The sequence below is a fragment of the Dipodomys spectabilis genome, unplaced genomic scaffold (assembly GCF_019054845.1).
Source record: "Dipodomys spectabilis isolate Male_0828 unplaced genomic scaffold, ASM1905484v1 ptg000140l, whole genome shotgun sequence".
Lineage (NCBI taxonomy): Eukaryota > Metazoa > Chordata > Mammalia > Rodentia > Heteromyidae > Dipodomys > Dipodomys spectabilis.
The window spans coordinates 33,792,828-33,812,435 of record NW_024870817.1 but is presented as its reverse complement, the minus strand read 5'-3'; the positions used below and the strand labels follow the sequence as shown (position 1 = coordinate 33,812,435).

Below are 19,608 nucleotides of genomic sequence, written 5' to 3'. Positions count from 1 at the left end.
GTGAATGCCACTTCTTAGTAGTTAAGAACTCTTAGAGGAGTCTAACTCCCATTTCCTGCCTGGTGAGCAACTGGAAATGTTTCTCCTTTTATATTTCTGTCTGTATTAACCTATTAAGCTAAAATAAATCTTAAGAAAAAAAAACAAAAAATTGAGATCTAAAATGACATGGTTTCCTCAGTCTGCCTTCAGTTCTCTTCCATTTTGTACCTGACTTAGGATTTGAATGTATGAGTACAGGAGGACAAGGAGATGTCACATGAGAATTCTAATAAATTCCTGCATGACTCTGCATGTTATGCATATAAAAGAAGAAAAACTGGGTAGTTTTCATCAAGACACAGAAAATTATACAGTTACTAACTTGTATTTAAGGAAGTAACATATATAAGGTTATCTTTAAGCACAAAGCCTCTTTTTTTTTTTTTTTTTTCCTTTTTCTTCCTCTAAACCCTTTTCCTTTAGCTCTAGGTTTGCAACTCTCTTTTGGTTCTTTCCACTTAAAATGACTATACCCTTTTAAAAGCATAATTTGGGAAGATTGTATAGTAATAGGATAGATTTTTAAACTTATACTCAAGTGTGAGAGTGCTGAAGAATAAAAGAAGACCCAGGTGTCAGTGGCTTATGCCTGTAATCCTCTTTACTTGGAGGCAGAGATCTGAAGATTGAGGTTTTAAGCTATTCTGGGCAGACAAATCAGAGAAACTCTTTTCTCCAGATAACCAGCAAAAAGACAGGTGGAGGCATGGCTTAATTTGTAGAGTCCTCATTGTGAGTGGAAAAGCCAAGAAAGAACCGTGACAGGGGTGATACTGTTCAAGATGCATGGTACTCAAAAACTGACATGTTGAATGGTAACCCCTTTGTACAACTTCTTACAGATAATAAAAATATAATGAAAAAATAAAGCCAAGTGAGAGCTCAAGACTCTTGAGTTCAACCCTCTTAATCCCCCACTCCATACTGCAGGAAAGAAAACAAAGGTGAAGTGAAGACGATGAAATTTCATGTTTCTGGAGGTTTTAATAGGAATACTGTATATCATATCTTTTTAAAAGGCTTCATGGTAACTTGTTACCCATTGAAGGGAATGATTAGATAAAATAGATAAAATGGGGGAAAAGTTTGTAACTTAAACAACAAGAACAAATATATATATATATGTCACGGTTCTTTCTTGGCTTTTCCACTCACAATGAGGACTCTACAAATTAAGCCATGCCTGCACCTGTCTTTTTGCTGGTTATCTGGAGAAAAGAGTTTCTCTGATTTGTCTGCCCAGAATAGCTTAAAACCTCAATCTTCAGATCTCTGCCTCCAAGTAAAGAGGATTACAGGCATAAGCCACTGACACCTGGGTCTTCTTTTATTCTTCAGCACTCTCACACTTGAGTATAAATTTAAAAACCTATCCTATTATTATACAATCTTCCCAAATTATGCTTTTAAAAGGGTATAGTCATTTTAAGTGGAAAGAACCAAAAGAGAGTTGCAAACCCAGAGCTAAAGGAAAAGGGTTTAGAGAAAGAAAAAGAAGGAAAAAGAGGCTTTGTGCTTAAAGATAGCCTTATATATGTTACTTCCTTAAATATATATATATACACACACACACAAGGTAAATATATATATATATATATGTTCTTGTTGTTTTTCCCTTATACCCAGAAAGTACAATTGTACTTTGTTCTCTGTTATTTGGGGACACTTACTTCAAAGTGCTTAATGAGTTAATTAAGACTCATCCTTTTGGTGATTACTTTTTTAAACTTGAGTGCTTTGAAGATGATTATTCTATCACTTCTCTCCTTACTGAATGTTGCCTGACTATTTCCTTTTTGCGCTTCTTTACTTCTTCCTGCCTAGAGCCAACTCTTCCTATTCAAAACCAGCTTGCTTTGTTTTCCTCCTTTGAACCATAGTTATTTTTCTTATTTCTGAATTTGGAATTTAATCTGTTTCATACTCCAGGGTGAGCATAGTTTTCCATCTCGAACTACTTTTTTTTTTTTTTTTTTTTTTTGCTGGTCCTAGGGCTTGAACAATGGTCCTAGGAGCTGTCCCTAAGCTCCCTTTGCTCAAGGCTGGCAGTCTACTACTTGAGCCACAGTTCCACTTCCAGCCTTTTCTGTGATTAATTGGAGATAAGAGCTTGCTGGCTTCCAAGTCTAGATCCTTAGATCTCAGCCTCCTGTGTAGCTAGGATTTCAGGCATGAGCCACAGGTGCCCAGCTGGAATGCCTTCTTAATTAACATTGATGCCACATAGTAGAATACACCATACTTTGGCTGGCAAATGTCAGTTGGGAAAGTTTATAATCACTATTTTGAGAAAATGCATAGCATTAGCAATTCCATGATATTTTATGAAATTTGCAAGTTTTTTTTTTTTTTTCTGGAAGTTATAAGATTGGTGCTTGTAGTTAATAGGAGTAGAAAAGGGAGTTGACTGGATTGTCTCCAGGTAATACAGAAAGAAGTGGCCTGGTCAGAGTTCTGTACACATAATCTAAGGGGCCTTTGTCTTTTAAATAATTAATGTTTTTAGCTTTCAGAAAGCTGTTAGGTTAAGGAATCTCAAGTTCTACCTGCCTTTGTATTCCATGATAACTTAGTGATGAGGAAATGGAAAACGTCTGCCAGAGTCTAACCTCCATTTACAGATGAAACTGAGACCTAAAGAAACAAACCAAAGGATCACACAGCTGAATTTGTAATAAAAAATCTTAGCTTTCCAATTTTTTTCAAGTGTTTCTCATCAAATAAGATATAAATTTGTGTTTCTTTAGTTTTTTTGTGGTTTTTTTTTTAGTTCTTACACAAGGTAAATATGACATAAATTAAGATTCTTATGGAAACAAGGTGGTAATGCATAGGTAAGAACAAATTAGAATATCTGCTGGTTTTTAGTTAGCCCATTTGGTTATTTAGTTCTCTAAACTCGATCACATTTGAATATAGAGAGAAGGTTCTAACTCTACAAAGGAAGGACATGATACAAATTGAGCTGGCTTTGGGAATTACTGAACATTTAAAAAGGTAATTATGCATGTTAATGAGGTATGAGAAACAAAGTTATGTACCTTGCAGGAATGATGCTGTAAATTCCCTAGAGGAAAATTACTATTTGTGTAGTTGGTTTTAAATTCATGTAGTATAATTCAGTGTACCAGTAGGTGTTTATATGTTTTCATTTTTGATACATATATCAATCTATAGTTTATATGTAGCAAAAGTACAGTTCAAGTAAATATGCACAATATGTAAACACTGCCATCTATAATATATAGAATATTTTTATCATCCTAAAAGTATGTATTCCCTTGTATTCCTTGCCAGGAAACCCCTGCAAAATAATTTTGCCTTTGCAAAAAGTTATATACATGGAGTTGTGACAACATTTAGCATTTTGATTTTAACTTTCATCAAAATGCTGTGAGATTTATACACATTGTTCTAAGATAGTTCTTTTTTTTTTTTTTATTGGTTGTGAGGCTTGAACTCTGGGTCTGATTACTGTCCCTGATCTCTTCATCTCAAGCCTAGCACTCTACCACTTGAGCCACAGTGTCACTTCCAGTTTTCTGGTGGTTTATTGAAGATAAGAGTCTTATGGACTTTCCTGCCCAGGCTGGCTTTGAACCTTGATCTTCAGATCTCTCAGCCTCCTGAGTAGCTAGGATTACAGGTGTAAGCCACCAACGCCCAGCTAGTTCCTTTTTATTGCTAAGTATATTCTGCCAAATAAAATGTTCTAGAATTTACTGAACCATTTACTATGTGATGGAGATTTGTGTGAAAGTTTGAAGATTATTAGGAATAAAGCAACCATAAATATTCATATATAGATATTTGATTGCCTACTTTGGTCTGCAGCCAATACCCAGAGTTTATTTGAAATAAGAATCTCATGGACTTTTATGCCTGGGCTGGCTTCAAACTGCTACCCTTCTGAGTAGCTAGGATTACAGGCATGAGCCACTGGCACCCATCTCAACTAATTTTTTTTTTTAATGAACTTTGGTTTTTGTGGTTGGCGGTGGTATTTATCTTTGCTCTTTTTTTTTTTTTTTTTTTTTTGGTATTTTTAGGGAGGGTAAGGGGGGGGGGACACAAATGGAGGGAGGAGGGTGAACAAATGCAGTCATGAAATGTGCAACTTGTGGGCAGGGACAAGAGGAGGAAATGGGGAAGTGGAGGAAGGATGACATTGTCCAAAAAGAATGGTACTCATTACCTGACTTATGGCATGGTAACCCCTCTCTATAAAATCTTAACAATGATAAAACTGTATTTTAAAATCACATGTTCTCCAAAATGTGTATTGTTTTAACAATGGACATTTTTTTTCTGTGTTAACAATGTATGAGATTTCCTGTTGTTTCTCATTCTTGCTAGTACTTGGTATCATCAATCTTCCTGATTTTTACTTTCAATCAAAATTCCACTAATTTGAATTTGCACTTCTAATGTCTAATGATATTGACCATTCTCTCAGATTTTTCACCTGACCTTTGAATATCTTTTTTGGTGAAGTGTCTTTTCAAGTATTTACTTGTTACAAAGTGAAGTTATTTGTCATATTACTGAGTCTTTGGAGTTCTTTTTTTTAAATTTATTTTAGAGTTCTTAATAATTCTAGATCCAGGGCTGGAAAGGTGGCTCAGTGGTAGAGTGCTTGGCTCACATTCATGAGGCCCTGGGTTTGATTCCTCAGCACCACATAAGCAGAAAAAGCTGGAAGTGGGCTCACGTGGTAGAGTGCTAGCCTTGAGCTGAAGAGCTGAGGGACAGCTCTCAGGCCCAGAGTTCAAGCTCCATGACCAAAATAGATATACAATTCTAGATCTTACTATTCTTTTCTTCTAAATTATAGTATGCTTCCCCCTTCCCGCCCCCTGAATATGCCTTCAGAACAGAAGTTTTTTCAGCACTTTTTTCTTGATCTTTGTAGTTTTAAACTTAGCACAAGTTTTTAGTTGGTACTGGGGTTTGAACTCAGAACCTCACACTTACTAGGCAGGGTCGATGGACCGTGCCTTGAAGTTATTTTTATATGCTGATTACTTTGTAGATGATGGGGTCTTTCTGTCAAGGCTTGTTCTTAGACTGTGGTTCTGCCTGTTCTTGTCATAGCAAGGACACAAGTGTGTGTGTATCATCATGCCCAGCTTTTTCCATTGAGATGGTATGTGTGAACTTTCCTGTCCATGCCAGCCTAGAACCTCGATCCTCTCTCAACCTTCCTCACATGGAGGATGACAGGCATATGCTTCTCTACCCAGTTATAGGTCGAGAAGGGTTTTTGAGAACTTTTCTTCTCTAGCAGGTCCCAAAACTCTATTACCCCGTTATTACATGGCCTCCTAAGTAGTCAGGATTATAGACAGTAGTTAGGATTACAGACTGGTACCTGCTAGTTTAAGACCAGTGGAATAAAGAATATTTTGAAAAACCTGATAGAGAGTTCCTTGACTTCAGTACTGTCACACAAAAAATATATTAACTTTCATGTGTAACCTACCCTTTCCGTATTTAAACACGCTACTAATGTTGTGAAAGAGAAATGTGTAATATGTCTAAAGGTAAAACTTTTAACTTATCGGGTATATTTTGGAAGTTTCTTTTGTGTCTTAGAAACAAAGTTTTTCTTTATGTTCAAGACAGTATGCAAATATTTGAATTACTTGTTAAAATATTCCCGCTAATCTGTTTTACTCCTTTATTCCAGTGTTATCCAAGATAAATTCTGTGGGATTATTAATATTTCAGTGGAGGGCCTACATGATGTCATGACAGAAGACCCTGAAACAAGAACTTACAAAGAGTGAGTGGATGATTTAATTAATATTTGGGATTGAGAAATAATGAAGTACATGCCTCATGGTTTTTGTTTACCATTAACCCTATAAGCATAATGTGGAAACATGGCAATTTTGTCTTATAGTAAAAGTTTTCGTTCATTAGTTAGCCTTTAGAATTTAATATTTGATCTTAGAATCACCTTTATTATGTAACTATCATATTCTGAATTGGGCTTTTTGAATAATCATTGTTTTTGAATTTCACTTTAGATTTTTAAGAAATTCCAAGTATATTTTGGTATATACATTCCTTTTTAAAGATATTTCAGTATTTTTTTTCTCTTTTAATCTTAGAATGTTTACTTAGCCTTAAGGAAGGAAACTCAGAGGGAACTGGAATAGGCTGCTTAGTATATTTATTGAAGCATCTCTGGTACCTTTTAGGTATTCAGGGGTCATGTGGTAATTGACTAATTCTAAAAAGTAATAGATTAAATAAATTATGTTCTTGAATGAATAATTAGTAAAACTGTATGACCAGAAACATCGATAATTTACTGATAATTTAAATTTCTCTTATGTTTAAATCAAGCATTATATCTTTTTGTGATTAGAATTATTCATTTCCATTTCTTAATATTATTAATAAAGGCGATATCTCTTGTAATGATAATAAAGGCTTGATGGAATTCTGAACTGCTTGACTTCTTTTAACACTGAACCTGTTTTCTTCAGTCATTTTGAAGCTTTTTATGGCATATGGGAAAAATGGCCATTTCTATCCTCTTTTGTTAAAAAATAAGTAAAGCAGATACATGTTCTTGAATCTTACTAAATATGCCTGACATATCACTTAATTTTGGGGAAAACAGCAGTCATATGAAGCAGAAACATCAACCTTGTGTCTACAAACCAAAATACTTGATATAAGCAAGTTAGAAGGTGAAAGATGTACTCCAGCTCATAATTTTTGAGGGTTTAGTCCATGGTTGCTTGGTTTTATGTGCTTGGGCAGAATACCCTGGTGAGAATGTGTGGTGGTCACGAGCACAAAGGGCATATAGGGAGGAACCAGAGCAAGATGTGGCCTTAAAGATATGTCCCCCCCAGTGATATGCCACCTAAAGTTTCTAGAACCTCTAAAATAATAGCACTAGCAGGGGACCAATGTTCGACGGATTAGCCTGTGGGAGACATTCCATACTCAAACCGAAACAAAGTGGGGTGTTAAGGCAGTTTTTGTGTGTGTGTGTGTGTGTGTGTTGGTCCTGGCTCTTGAACTCAGGACCTGTTGCTGAGTTTTTTGCTCAAGGCTATCACTCTACCATTTGACCCAAAGCTCTACTTCCAGCTTTTGGTGGTTAATTGGAGATAAGAGTCTCAGATTTTTCTGTTCAGGCTGGCTTTGAATCCTGATCCTCTGATCTCTACCTCCTAAGTAGTTAGGATTACAGGCCACCAGTACCCAGCTTTAGGTAATTTTTAAAAATAGGATTTAACTAGTTAACAATAAGTTTATGACACAAAACTATAAATAATGTGTTTTTATACAATGGGTGATTGTAAAATGTTTGTGTTATGTTCTGATGTCCCCTGTCCTCTTTGGAGTATATAATTTTCAGCTTAGAGGAGGCATAACTAATAACAGAATGAAGTAATGAATACAAGAAGTTACATGTTTTATGAGTTAAGAGTTTCAGGCAAAGAGAAAATAGGAAGTAGAACAAAATTATGCCATTTTAACTGGAAGAGAGGAGAATCTGGAATCTGTTAGAAATAAAGTAGAACTTACCTATTACAGTGAGATAAAACTACAATCAGGATACCAAGGCTCAGGAATATATCGTAATGTAGCAAAGTTTATAAAAATGTCAAGACTAGAAAGGTCTTATTCAATATGCAAAGTTGAGCATGAATAAAATGTTTCTGGCTGGAAAGGCAAATGTTGTAAGTAAGGAAAGCAAACTGTGGAACCAAAGTGGAAAGCCCTAAATGCAACTGTTGTTATTCTTGGGTAACTAGGCCATATGATCATAGTTACTAGACTGTTTGACCATTGACTAGGTTCTTCCCCACAACCGTTTGAAGATTGAATTTTAACCATGGGATGGTAGTATGTATGTATAGGTGTCTGAGGGGAAAACAAGTTACCTTCCTTTTCATAATCTCAGTTTCTAAGACTTTATTCTAGACTTTGATAAATTTTCCTTGTTTATGAATTAAGTAGTCCCATAAGACTATAGGCATAGACTGTCAGAAAAGTTGATAGGAGAAGCATATAACATATTTCCTTATGTAGTTAACTCAGCTTCTAGCTTCCCCTTCATGTTTATTGAATCCAAACAAAGCTAATCCTTTGGGTTCTGTTAAATTTTTCTGTAGTCTCACTTGAGAATGAATTAGAACAAAGGATAAAACCTCACCGAAGTAGTATTTTAAGATTCTTTAGAGAAACAAAAAAAGACACACACAAACACATATACACACAAAGATGAGCATGCTAAAAAATCCAGGAGATAGGACTAGTTTTCAGTATCTTCACTTGAAACATGTAAAGAATGAATTTTTTTTCATAGAATAAAATTTTGTTTTATCTATTTTTTGTTATAAAGGTAATGTATAGAGGGGTTATATAGTTCCATAAGTAAGATAATGAATATATTAATTTTAATATATATTTTTTTATTTTTTTATTGTAAAGATACTGTACAAAGGGGTTACAGTTATATGAGTAAGGTAATGAGAACATTTCCTATCGATCATTGTTACTCCCTCCTTTGTTTATTCTCCACCATCCCTTCCCTCCCCATCTCCCCAACTTCTCCCATTCCCCCCACTTCCAAAGCTGTAAAGTTTGTTTTCAACATAGTGTCTTGTACATCTCATTGTTACAATGGGTCAACCTGTATCCTTATTTCAGCATTCTGTTATTTCCCTTCCCCAAATTAGAAAAACGTATATACAAGATGCAGGGCGCTGGAATCAAATACAGTGAAAACAGGGGTTATACCATGGGGGAAGAACATACAAAAGAAAAAAAAAGTTCACACAGTACATTACAAATACATTTAAAAACAACAGCAAGAAAGATAAAACCTCGTGTCCCCGTCTTGTGGTTCATTTTGCTTAGCATCATCTTGTCTGGCTTTTTTTTTTTTTTTTCTGCTTCTGTGGTGCTGAGGAATCGAACCCAGGGCCTCATGCATGCACGGCAAGCACTCTACCACTGAGCCACCTACCCAGCCCTGGTTAGCATCATCTTGTATGGTCATATGTTCATAGCTTTTAACCTCTATAGTATGTGTAATAAGTTGAGCTACCTAGTTAAGTAACCTATGAGAAAGATGAAGAATTTGGGGCTGTTTTCTCTAATTAGTGGAACTCCACAGGTGATTTTAAAGCTTCTAAGCTTCTAAGTAACATCAGATTTATAATTAGAAATCCCTTTTTTAGTTATAGTCCTATGTATCAGAAGATTTGGAAGTAGGACAATAGGACTTGCATTGAAACAGGAGCCCTGACAATACATATAACCTTTAGGAATTGAGAATTGACTTCACTGGTGGTAGGAAGACCCAGATAACAAGTAATCTAGTCCCTGAGAACAATGATGAGCTTGAGATGGGCTTCAACAGGAAGGACTGGCAGAAGTTGGTAACAAGTAGGGATGGCTAGAGAGAATTAAAAGATTTGCAGTTTGGTGACATGCATATATAACTTTTAAGAAATAATTTACTATACCCAGGAGCCTATTCTTATTTTCACACTTTAATATGCCCTCATAACCTATTCATATAGACATTTAAAATTTGAACATGTTTCCTGTGGAAAAAAGTAGACGTGAATATTTATTTGCACTCTAATTCCTATTTATTTATTTATTTATTTGGGTCTGGTCGTGGGGCCTGAACTCTGGGCCTGGGCACTGTCCCTCGGCTCTTCAGCTCAAGGCTAGCGCTCTACCACGTGAGCCACAGTGCCACTTCCGGCTTTTTTTCTTTTTGCTTATGTGGTGCTGAGGAATCAAACCCAGGTCCTCATGCATGCAAGGCAAGCACTCTACCACTGAGCCACCTTCCCAGCCCCCCTGTTTTTTATTTTTGTAAATAGCTATTTGGATTTTTAAAATTATGTTTAATTGTACCAAGGAGTTGTCATTCAACAAAGCAGTTTATGAATGTAATGCAACTTGGTCGGTGTCACCCCTTCCACCATTCTCTCTTAACCCTTAATTTTGAAGTCAGTTGCACGGGATAAGAGAGATAGAAATATAAGGAGGATACCCTATTGGTATTTGGGCCTGATACAAGTCAGTGCTCAGAGTAATTTCTGTCTTCTGGTACTCCCCATACCACTAACAGTGTTAGCACCAGTGTTTTTGAAAGAGCATTACTGGGGAAATTGTGAGAAATGTAGTCTCAGACCCCACTCAGTCCTGCTGAATTAGGAACTTGGGGCGGCAGCCAACAGTCAATACTGAAACAGAGCCCTCCAGATGACCAGTGTAACCTCTAGTTTGAGGCTTGTTAATAATGGCTCTCAAGAGTGTGATTTGTACACTTGCCTTTGGTTATGAGTAGGCTCCAGATAGAGTAGGACAGGGCTTATTTAGGAGGCCTCCTCTGGTTTTGTGAAGGCTACAGTAAGCTCCTAAATTAAATAGGGAAAAGTTCATTTGTTCTAGGGAATTTTGAAAGCAAGTATCACTGCTTAGTAGTTGTTTGTAAATTCAGCTGTTTAAAAACAATGCTATGACTCAATTCAGATTAAGTGAAAGGTGTTGCTAATACTGGGTTTGAACCCTGGACCTTATACATCCTAGGCAAGTTCTCTACTGCTTAAGCTACACTCCTCCTCCACCTTATTACCTATTCCAAAGTTTTGTTTTTGAAATTGGCTCTAACTTTGCCCAGATTGGCCCTTCCTCCTGAGTAGTTGGGATTACATGTATATTACCCTGCCTCTTTCACAGATCCTTTTTAAAAAAATTAAATTACCCTTTAAAATTAAATTATCTTTTTAAAATAAATTATGTAAAGAGTTTCATATCACATGGACACTTCTTTGTTGTATTTGGCTGGTTGGAGTTAATTGTTGCAGAAGATTCTGATATAGCATGCTAGATACCTGACATAATTGATTTTGTGGATATTTGTGTTAGGCATTTCAATTTTAAACTATTGTTATTTCTGTTTTGTTAATATTACCATCGTTACATTCACAGCCAACACATTTTAGTTGAAGTCTATTCTCATGTGCTTTTAATTAAAGCATGATTGCCTGTGTTTAATATTGGTTGGCAAAATGAAATTTAACTTTTAATTACAGATTTTCCTGTAGGAGTTTCAGCTTTGAGTTTTTCAGTCACGAAAATGTTTTAGCGTTTGGGGCTGGAATGTAGCTCAGTGATTGAGAGCTTGCCTTCCATACTCAAGACTGACTCCTAGCACTACAATACACACACACACACACACACATACACACACACACACACACACACATACACACACACACACACACACACACACATTTGAATTTAGCACTTTCCTGAAGTCCAAATGAGTATAATGTACAGAGTTGCAAAGCAAAAATTGTCTTGTCTATGTGGGTAGTTTTGGTCATTGAATAAAAGTGGGGGGGGCCCATCTCTCTCTCTCTCTCTCTCTCTCTCTCTCTCTATCTATCTATATATAAACTACAAAATATGCTCCATAATAGTGTGATAAATATTTTAGCAGAGGGAAGACAGTAAATTTTGCAGGTCAGTGGAAGAGTTTATGCAAAATACAGTGCATGGAAACCTACATTTATTACAGCTAGAATTCAAGTCTGTGGTTGGCATAAAGTGGCTAGAATAGAGGATCCCTATCTTATTACTCAGCTCTGAAATACAGACTGGGATCTAGACTTTTCAAGACATTTCAGTTTATTAAATAGATTTGGTTTGATGTAGTACCATTGAATTTTCTTACCTTGTTTTGGAGTGCATTGGCCAACTACTTGTGCTCTGATCTATTATAATATCACAGTGAACAAAAAGCATTGCAGTATTGAGATCAAAGAACATACTGATCGAAATCTTGTGTATCAGGATTTCTTATTTCCAGTCTAAGGTTCTTATTGTTTGATCCCAGTAGCATTTGTGTCAAAAAATGTTGTTTTAGTGATGGGGAACAGAAGTGAAGAATACCCAAGTCCACTGGAGGAATGAGCCTGATCCAGTTTTCTGGCATCCATACCTGTGCTTAGCCTTAACTTAAAAGTTATTTAAGCCCAGTGCTGGTGGCTCATGCCTGTAATCCTAGCTATTCAGGAAGCCAAGATCTGAGACTCATAGTTCAAAGCCATCTCGGGCAGGAAAGTCCATGAGAATCTTATCTCCAATAAACCACTCAGAAAAGTGGAAGTGGCACTGGGACTTAAGTGGTGGCTTAGGTGGTAGAGCGCTAGCCTTGAGCTGAAAAGCTGAGGGACAGTGCCCAGGCCCAGAGTTCAAGCCCCATGACCGACCAAGAAAAAAAAAAAAAGTTATTTAAGTAGGTGAATTAGGAATTGCCCTTCACCTATACTTGATACAAAACATTAAAAAAAATTCCCTTGCCACGGTTTGTTGATTAGGAAGCTATGACTGATAATTTGTTGAAATCTCCTGTTCTAAATTGTCAACCCATGGGGTGTGTCCCATCAGTGATGATCCGCTAGATAATATTCACTTTTTGTCTTGATATAACTAGCATTGACTGGATAGAAACTGTTTCGATGATCTCTGCTAATGGTAGAGCACAGTGGTGTGGATAATCAAAATAAAATGACTTGTATCTGTACTGAAAGTCTCTGTGTGTCATCAGAGACAAATTACTTATAGTCTTGTAGTGTCATTCGAAGCACAAAACATATCGGTACATAATAGTGATCTAATAATAGTGTTATTTAGATTATTGCATATTGTATGTCTCCATACATAAGGGAAAAGAAGTTTGTGTTTCTTTTTTTTTTTTTGGGTCCGGTCGTGGGGCCTGAATTCTGGGCCTGGGCACTGTCCCTCAGCTCTTCAGCTCAAAGCTAGCGCTCTACCACTTGAGCCACAGCACCACTTCCGGCTTTTTTTCTTTTTGCTTATCTGGTGCTGAGGAATCAAACCCAGGGCCTCATACATGCAAGGCAAGCACTCTACCACTGAGCCACCTTCCCAGCCCAGAAGTTTGTGTTTCTAAAGTATCATTTTTACAGAAAGATACAAAGTGTGCAACTAGCATGTGTCTCCCATTTTAGAACATAGAAGCATTCCTGCTTTCAGTGATATTGAGGGCTAGGTTTTCTATGTTATAGATATGTTTATTTATTAAAAACAAAGATTTTTTAAAAATTGCAGCTGCATGTTAATGTCTCATCTTGAGGAACCAAAAGTAACAGAAGATGAAGAACCACCCACAGAACAAGATAAAAGGAAAAAGATGGTAAGTTACAAAACCACTGTCTAAAAATTAAAATTTCTATTACTATTATTCTTTTGTAAATATGACAGTTTCCAATGATCTGTTTGTACATACACATATTCCCATGCATACATTTATCCATCACTTGCAGGAGAATTAATGTTAGGTATCTGAGTTTTAAAACTTGGGAGTATATGCTCACCAGGTAAGTTATGTTCCTAGTCTAGAAAGTAGACCTAAAATAATTGTTGCATGTGTTAGAAAAACTAAAGCTTTACTTTTTTTTTGTCTGGTCGTGGAGCCTGAACTCTGGGCCTGGGCACTGTCCCTCAGCTCTTCAGCTCAAGGCTAGCGCTCTACCACTTGAGCCACAGTGCTACTTCTGGCTGTTTTCTTTTTGCTTATGTGGTGCTGAGGAATCGAACCCAGGGCCTCATGCATGCAAGGCAAGTGCTCTACCACTGAGCCACCTTTCCAACCCCTGAAGCTTTACTTTTACTTAATAAAAAATAAAATTCTCAAACCGTAAAGTTAAAATGCTTAATTTTCTCCTTTGAGGAAATTATTTTCATCCCTTATTGCTTTTTTGGATCTCTGCAGTGGACTTTTCCTGGTCTACATCTATTATAATAATACCCTTGAATAAACTGCTACCTTGTTTTGAAAGCCACTTATTTGCACTAGATGAATCATTTTTTTTAAAGTGAATAGGAAACATCAAAAATACATTACTTTTAGAAAGCCTTTAATTGTTTAATACTTACTTTGACCATGAATACAAAAGTAAGAGCCTTTGCTTTAGCATTTCCTGCTTGTGTTATGTCCTGTTTCCTTTGCAAATGAAAACAGCAATAGAACCTACTCATAAGTAGAATACATAAATGAAAACATAAATTGTTTGTGGAATAACAGTAAACACTACCTACTAATTTCTATTTGTTTCTGTCATTTTTCTTTGATCAATATATTCGAATAATTTCATACAAACCCTCAATATATAGCTAATACTGGCTACTCTAATAGCCTCTTTTTTCTTTTTTTTTGGGGGGGTGGAGTGGGGTGCTAATGGGGCTTGAACTCAGGCCCTCGGGTTTGCTTAGCTGGCACTCTATCACTTGAGCTATGTTTCTGACCTGACTTTTTGCTGGGTAGTTGAAAATAAAGTATGGTAAACTTTTCTGCTGTGCTAACTTCTTACCATGATCCTCTAGATTTCAGCCTCCTGAGTATCTAGGACTACAGGTATGAGCCACCAATGTCAGGCTCTGTTATCTTTTCAAGTATGTTTAGTTTATTTCATTTATAGCTGCCTCCTCTCTCCCTTTTTACCTCCCTTTCCCCTTAAAATGGAAAAAAAAAAGCAAAAACAAACACCATTCCAACCAACAATAAAAACAAAAAACCCTCATGTTTCCCTTTCCTGGAATTCATTTTGATAAATTGTATTTTAAATGTTCAGAGAAATTGCACCTTTGTGAGGGGCATTTAAAGATCAAATTCTATTCCTTTTTGTGCTGTTAGCTGTGACTTGAGCCAGCCACATTGTCTTTCTAGATCTTTCTAAGTTCAAGAAAATTAGATTAGTGAATTTCCAGGGCATATAAGCTGAATTTTTAAAAAATCTTTTTCAAAGTTCTCAATACCATTTTTATCATTTCCCAACATATAATGTTCATAGTATACTTCCAGAAGTTTCTCTCCATTGGAATGAGACTTGTTAATGTAATATCCTGAACTTGTGGCAAGTTTATTTTCTTTATGTACATTTTCTTTATTTATAGCCTCTTGATATAACTTTGTTTGGCTTTTCTCCACTCCTACTCCTACCCATCATTGGATATATCATTGGTGTTAAATAATCTATGATAATATTTTCCTTAACAAGATTCTTAACGTGTAAATGAATAACACATATTCAATCACTAGCTCTTGTGCAGACACATTTAGTTAATGTGGTAGATCTGCCCTTTATAAACTAAACTATCCAAATGTCATAACATCATATAGTAATTTGGTTTTCACTCTAGCTTTATACTTTTAAGGTGAATGAATGATTGACTTAAAGATTAGAGTAAAACTATATTTTTAATAACACTTAAAATTCCTTGATTCAGTTTTGGGATCCTAAATTTTATTTTTTTACTTATTACTATCTTGTTAAAGTTGTTCTGATTATATGTACTATTGATTTCTAGAACAACCATTACCATGTGAAGTTAATTAGATTGTGGTGTCATCTCTATTAAGATCCCCAGTGCTTTAGTCTTTTGGATACGTTAAAGGTACTACCCTAGTTTGTGAGAGATGGGGGTTAAATAGCTTAATATTAACTAAGTCTAATTATGAATATCATAACTTAAAAATGCTAGTTTTACTCATCTCTTCAGGGTTACAAGTATAAATCATACATTATATCATTCTTTTGCTGAAATGTCTTTAATACTAGACTTTTTAGAGAATTTTGAAGGGAAAGGAGAAACAATTGCTCATAGGTGGTTATGACCTATGGTTTTTAATGTAGCAGCAAAGGTTGCATTTATATTTAAAAATGACTTCCCTAGGAAGAAAAATCTAGTGCTGTTTAGTTAGAAGGTTACACAAAATAAATAAGTTTAAAGCCAACCTGAGTAACATAGTAAATTCCCCTTCACAAAAACCAAGGGCTGTGTGTGGATATAGCTCAGTAATAGAACATTTGCTTACCATGTGGACATGTGCAAGGTTCAGCATCACAAACAGGGGAAGAAAATAGCGTCAGATTTATCCCAAAAATCTTAGAAAAATTCTGTTGCAGTAGGTGATTTGCTATTAAAAACTGCAGTGTTGCAAGTGACATTAACAGAGTTTAAGAAGATAGGAAATGGGCTGGGAAGGTGGCTCAGTAGTAGAGCGCTTGCCTTGCATGCATGAGGCCCTGGGTTCCATTCTTCAGCACCACATAAGCAAAAAGCAAAAAAAAAAAAAAAAGCCGTAGTGGTACTGTGGCTCAAGTGGTAGAGTGCTAGCCTTGAGCTTAAGAGCGGAGGGACAGCGCTCAGGCCCAGAGTTCAGGCCCTACGACTGAATCAAAAAAAAAAAAAGAAGATAGGAAATAATGAAATAATCCAACTGAGATGCAGTAAAGTTACCCATAGATAACCAGACATTCTCCTGTGGTAGCAGTTCTTCCTGTGATAGAGTGAAAATATTAATCACAGAGGTTAAGACTTGTTACATCAAGTGAATTCATAGTAATCAAAAGACATTGGAAGAGAAAATTCTGTTGCAAGTGTCTTTGGAATTAAATAAAGTGATGGCTCTGAGTTTTTGTTTTGTTTTGGTTTTTATTTGAGAAGTCAAATTAATTGCCTGGTGGTGGTGTCAGTGTCCTTATTGAGTATTGACCCTTTCTTACTTGAGTGGTTGCTTTTAAAAAACCTTAATCAGAGTTTAGTAACTTTGCTGCTGATCACTTGGAAACTTTGGCAATGTAGTATTTGCTAAATGTAAAAAAAAAATTAGGTGTATAGAGGAAGAATATGGATGATTGGGGAAATTTACAAGAACATTTAATTATATTTGTGGTAGTTTTCCATATTTTCATCCCTGCCTGATTTTTTTCTCAGTAAACTACCAATAATACTAATTGTGTGTGTTTTTTTTAAATAACAGACCTGTATTTCAATGTAGACAAAATTAAATATCCTTTTTTTAAGAATTATATTATATATGGAAGTTACCATTTTGAAGAAAATTTTAAAAATTGTAAGCCTGTTACTGATTTTAAAACCACAAACAAATGATTATATGAAGCACCCTTTTCCCAAGAAAACCTTTACTAATATGGTATGTTATATAATTGTATACTATATTATATAATACATTATATTCTTCCGAAGGAGATTCCTGGGCAGTTGTGTTGAAATGCTCTTTAGCATGTTTTGTTCCTTTTAGGATTTTATTGCCTTAAGTAGGACAAGCTCTTGGCCCACGAGAAACTAGGCTAATCAGAACCCTAATCAGGCCCTTGTATTCAAAGGGCTATAGAAAACTGAGGCTAATCAATTAGTCAATTGAATGAGATCTTCTGCCCTGGGATTATTTTAGAATCCCTTCAAAGGAGAGAGGGAGAAGCAAAGTTGGGAAAGAGACTGCAAAGCTGCATATAGAGGAATTCGTTTTGCTTGTCTGATTGTCTGGCACTTCCTCTGTATCCACAGCTGGCCCTAAAGGATCCTGTGCACACGGTATCGCTGCAGCAGTTCATCTATGAGAAGCTCAAGGCACAGCAGGAGATGCTCGGAGAACAAGGCTTCCAGTCCCTCATGGAAACGGTGGACACAGAGATTGTCACCCAGCTTCAGGAGTTTTTGCAAGGATTCTAAGAGCACATGCCCTGTGCCGGCTGCCACAGCCGAATGAATACCCTAGCCCCCCACCTGTACGTGCGAGCCTGCTGAAGTGAAGTTGCTGTGGAGGTGAAGAAGGGAAGACCACGCATTATTTTTAAACTACAAAGTATAAATGTAAATCCCACATAACTAAAATCACAAACCTATTCCTTAAAAGAATTTAATTTTATATTTATAAAAGGCCCCATGTTTACTAGAGGTACATTTAATGACAATAGCTGCTTAGTTTCCTGGTAAGAAGAAAACTGTTTGATTACCTTTTAATCATGTACTTTTAACACAAGAAAGTGAAGATTAATGTCTGAGATGTTTTCTGCAACAAATTGGTTAAATTTGGCTGCTTTGTCCTTTTTCTAAGTCAATGAAACAAGTTTGAAAAATAGCAAAGCTGTTTAAAAAGTACAGCTAAAGAAATCTGTGCACCAGGCAAAAATACATATATAGTGACAAATGCATCTCTAAAATGTCTTGCAAGGGAGTTCTGACATAGAACACATGTTTTCTCAGACAAATACTTCTATTTTCTTTCCAGTAATTTGATAGAGGAACTAGTAAAGGCACTTTTTTTCTCATTTTATCTTCATTAACTATATTTAGTTATGTGCATGTACACTGTAAGGCAGCAGTGAAGCTGTGGTACAGCAGTACCAGATGGGAGACCTCCGGTCTTGTCTTGGTCCTCATTCCTTTGTTACTCCTGAGGGCCAGCAGCCCTGTGTGGGTGCTGAGAATTACTGGACAGCGCCCAGTCTCCCACGAGCCTGTGACAGGCAATCTGCAGGGCTGTCAAGCTTCACTGACATGGGTCTCAGAGGATCCTGCAGCAACCCTCGGGGTGGCAAACACTGATATCACCAGTCTTCCTTCCTTTCTCCATCATGCAGTACCTAGTAAGGGGGAAAGGAAAAAATAGAGCCTTACTTTGTTTCACTTGCCATTTGTTGTATTTTAAAGTATTTTTAGGAAATACTTAAAAGGAAGATTGGAAAATGTCTTATCTTTCTACAGAAAGTTGGATAAAGTATGTAAGTGTGGGAAATCCACTGCCCCTTTGTAAGCTGTGGAACCCAAGATGTCCGGGGATATTTGATGTTTTCAGCAAGAGAAAGAAAATGTGGCCCAATTAAATTTTCCAAAGATACCTCACCTTTGACTGATCTGTCTGATTATTTTTCTTGCATAAAAACTGCCTAGTGAATTAGAAAAGGAGGCTCTGCTCCTGCTGTATACTAGTAGGGGTAGTACTGCAGGAAATAGATCTGAGCTGCCCTTCATATCTCTTCATTTAAAGGCTGAATGCTTCTTAATGTGATATGTTTTTGCTATTATTCAGCCCTCAGTACTGATCTAAGAATGAATCTTCTAGGAGGCTTATTTTCATTTGAAGCATTATCTATCTCTATTAACATAATCAGAGACTTCCCAGACATGCTCTGGTTCTTCAGTTTTAGTAAAATTACCACCTTTACAATTCCTGACAGATTTCATTATAGTGCTATAGCAAATGTTACTAAAGCAGCTGCTTGGATGAAAAGGAAAAAAAAAAAGTAAAAATTTTGTCTTAAGGGAAGAATTTGGTTCATTTAAAAGAATGTATAGATTAAAATAAGCTTTGTTAAAAACTCAGAAAAAGAATAGATGTGTATTGAGTTTCTGTGCTCAGTTTGGACATAAAGATGTACAGAATTCTGTTCATTAACACAACTTTATAGCAAGTATATTAAGTTTTGGCCAAACAGTTTAACTACTGATATGAGGAATGATGGTTATTCTGTAAACATATTCTTTTTCAATGTATTTCCTATTTCAGACTTCTAACCATAAATGGAGAGTCCTTGATTAGTCAAAGATCCTTAACAACAGGAAGATTGTGCTCTTTGCTCCAGTTAATGCTTACATCCATCCCTTCTGGGCCTATCTGTCAGAATTGGTTTACTTAGTTGTGCTTTGATGAACAGTCTAATCCAGAAAGAAATG

At 36.1% G+C, this 19,608-nt stretch overlaps 1 protein-coding gene across 2 annotated transcripts in view; it reads left to right on the top strand.

Annotated features, from left to right (window-relative positions):
* Ipo11 (importin 11) overlaps positions 1-18,777 on the top strand; it is a 127,366-nt gene extending 108,589 nt beyond the window's left edge. For both annotated transcript variants that reach the window (XM_042690748.1, XM_042690747.1), the window contains 3 exons: positions 5,732-5,827; positions 13,177-13,261; positions 17,440-18,777. In XM_042690748.1, coding sequence (XP_042546682.1) covers positions 5,732-5,827; positions 13,177-13,261; positions 17,440-17,604 — 346 coding nt within the window. In that variant the 3' untranslated portion in view covers positions 17,605-18,777. The remainder of the gene's footprint in view (positions 1-5,731; positions 5,828-13,176; positions 13,262-17,439) is intronic.
* Positions 18,778-19,608: the final 831 nt, after the last annotated feature.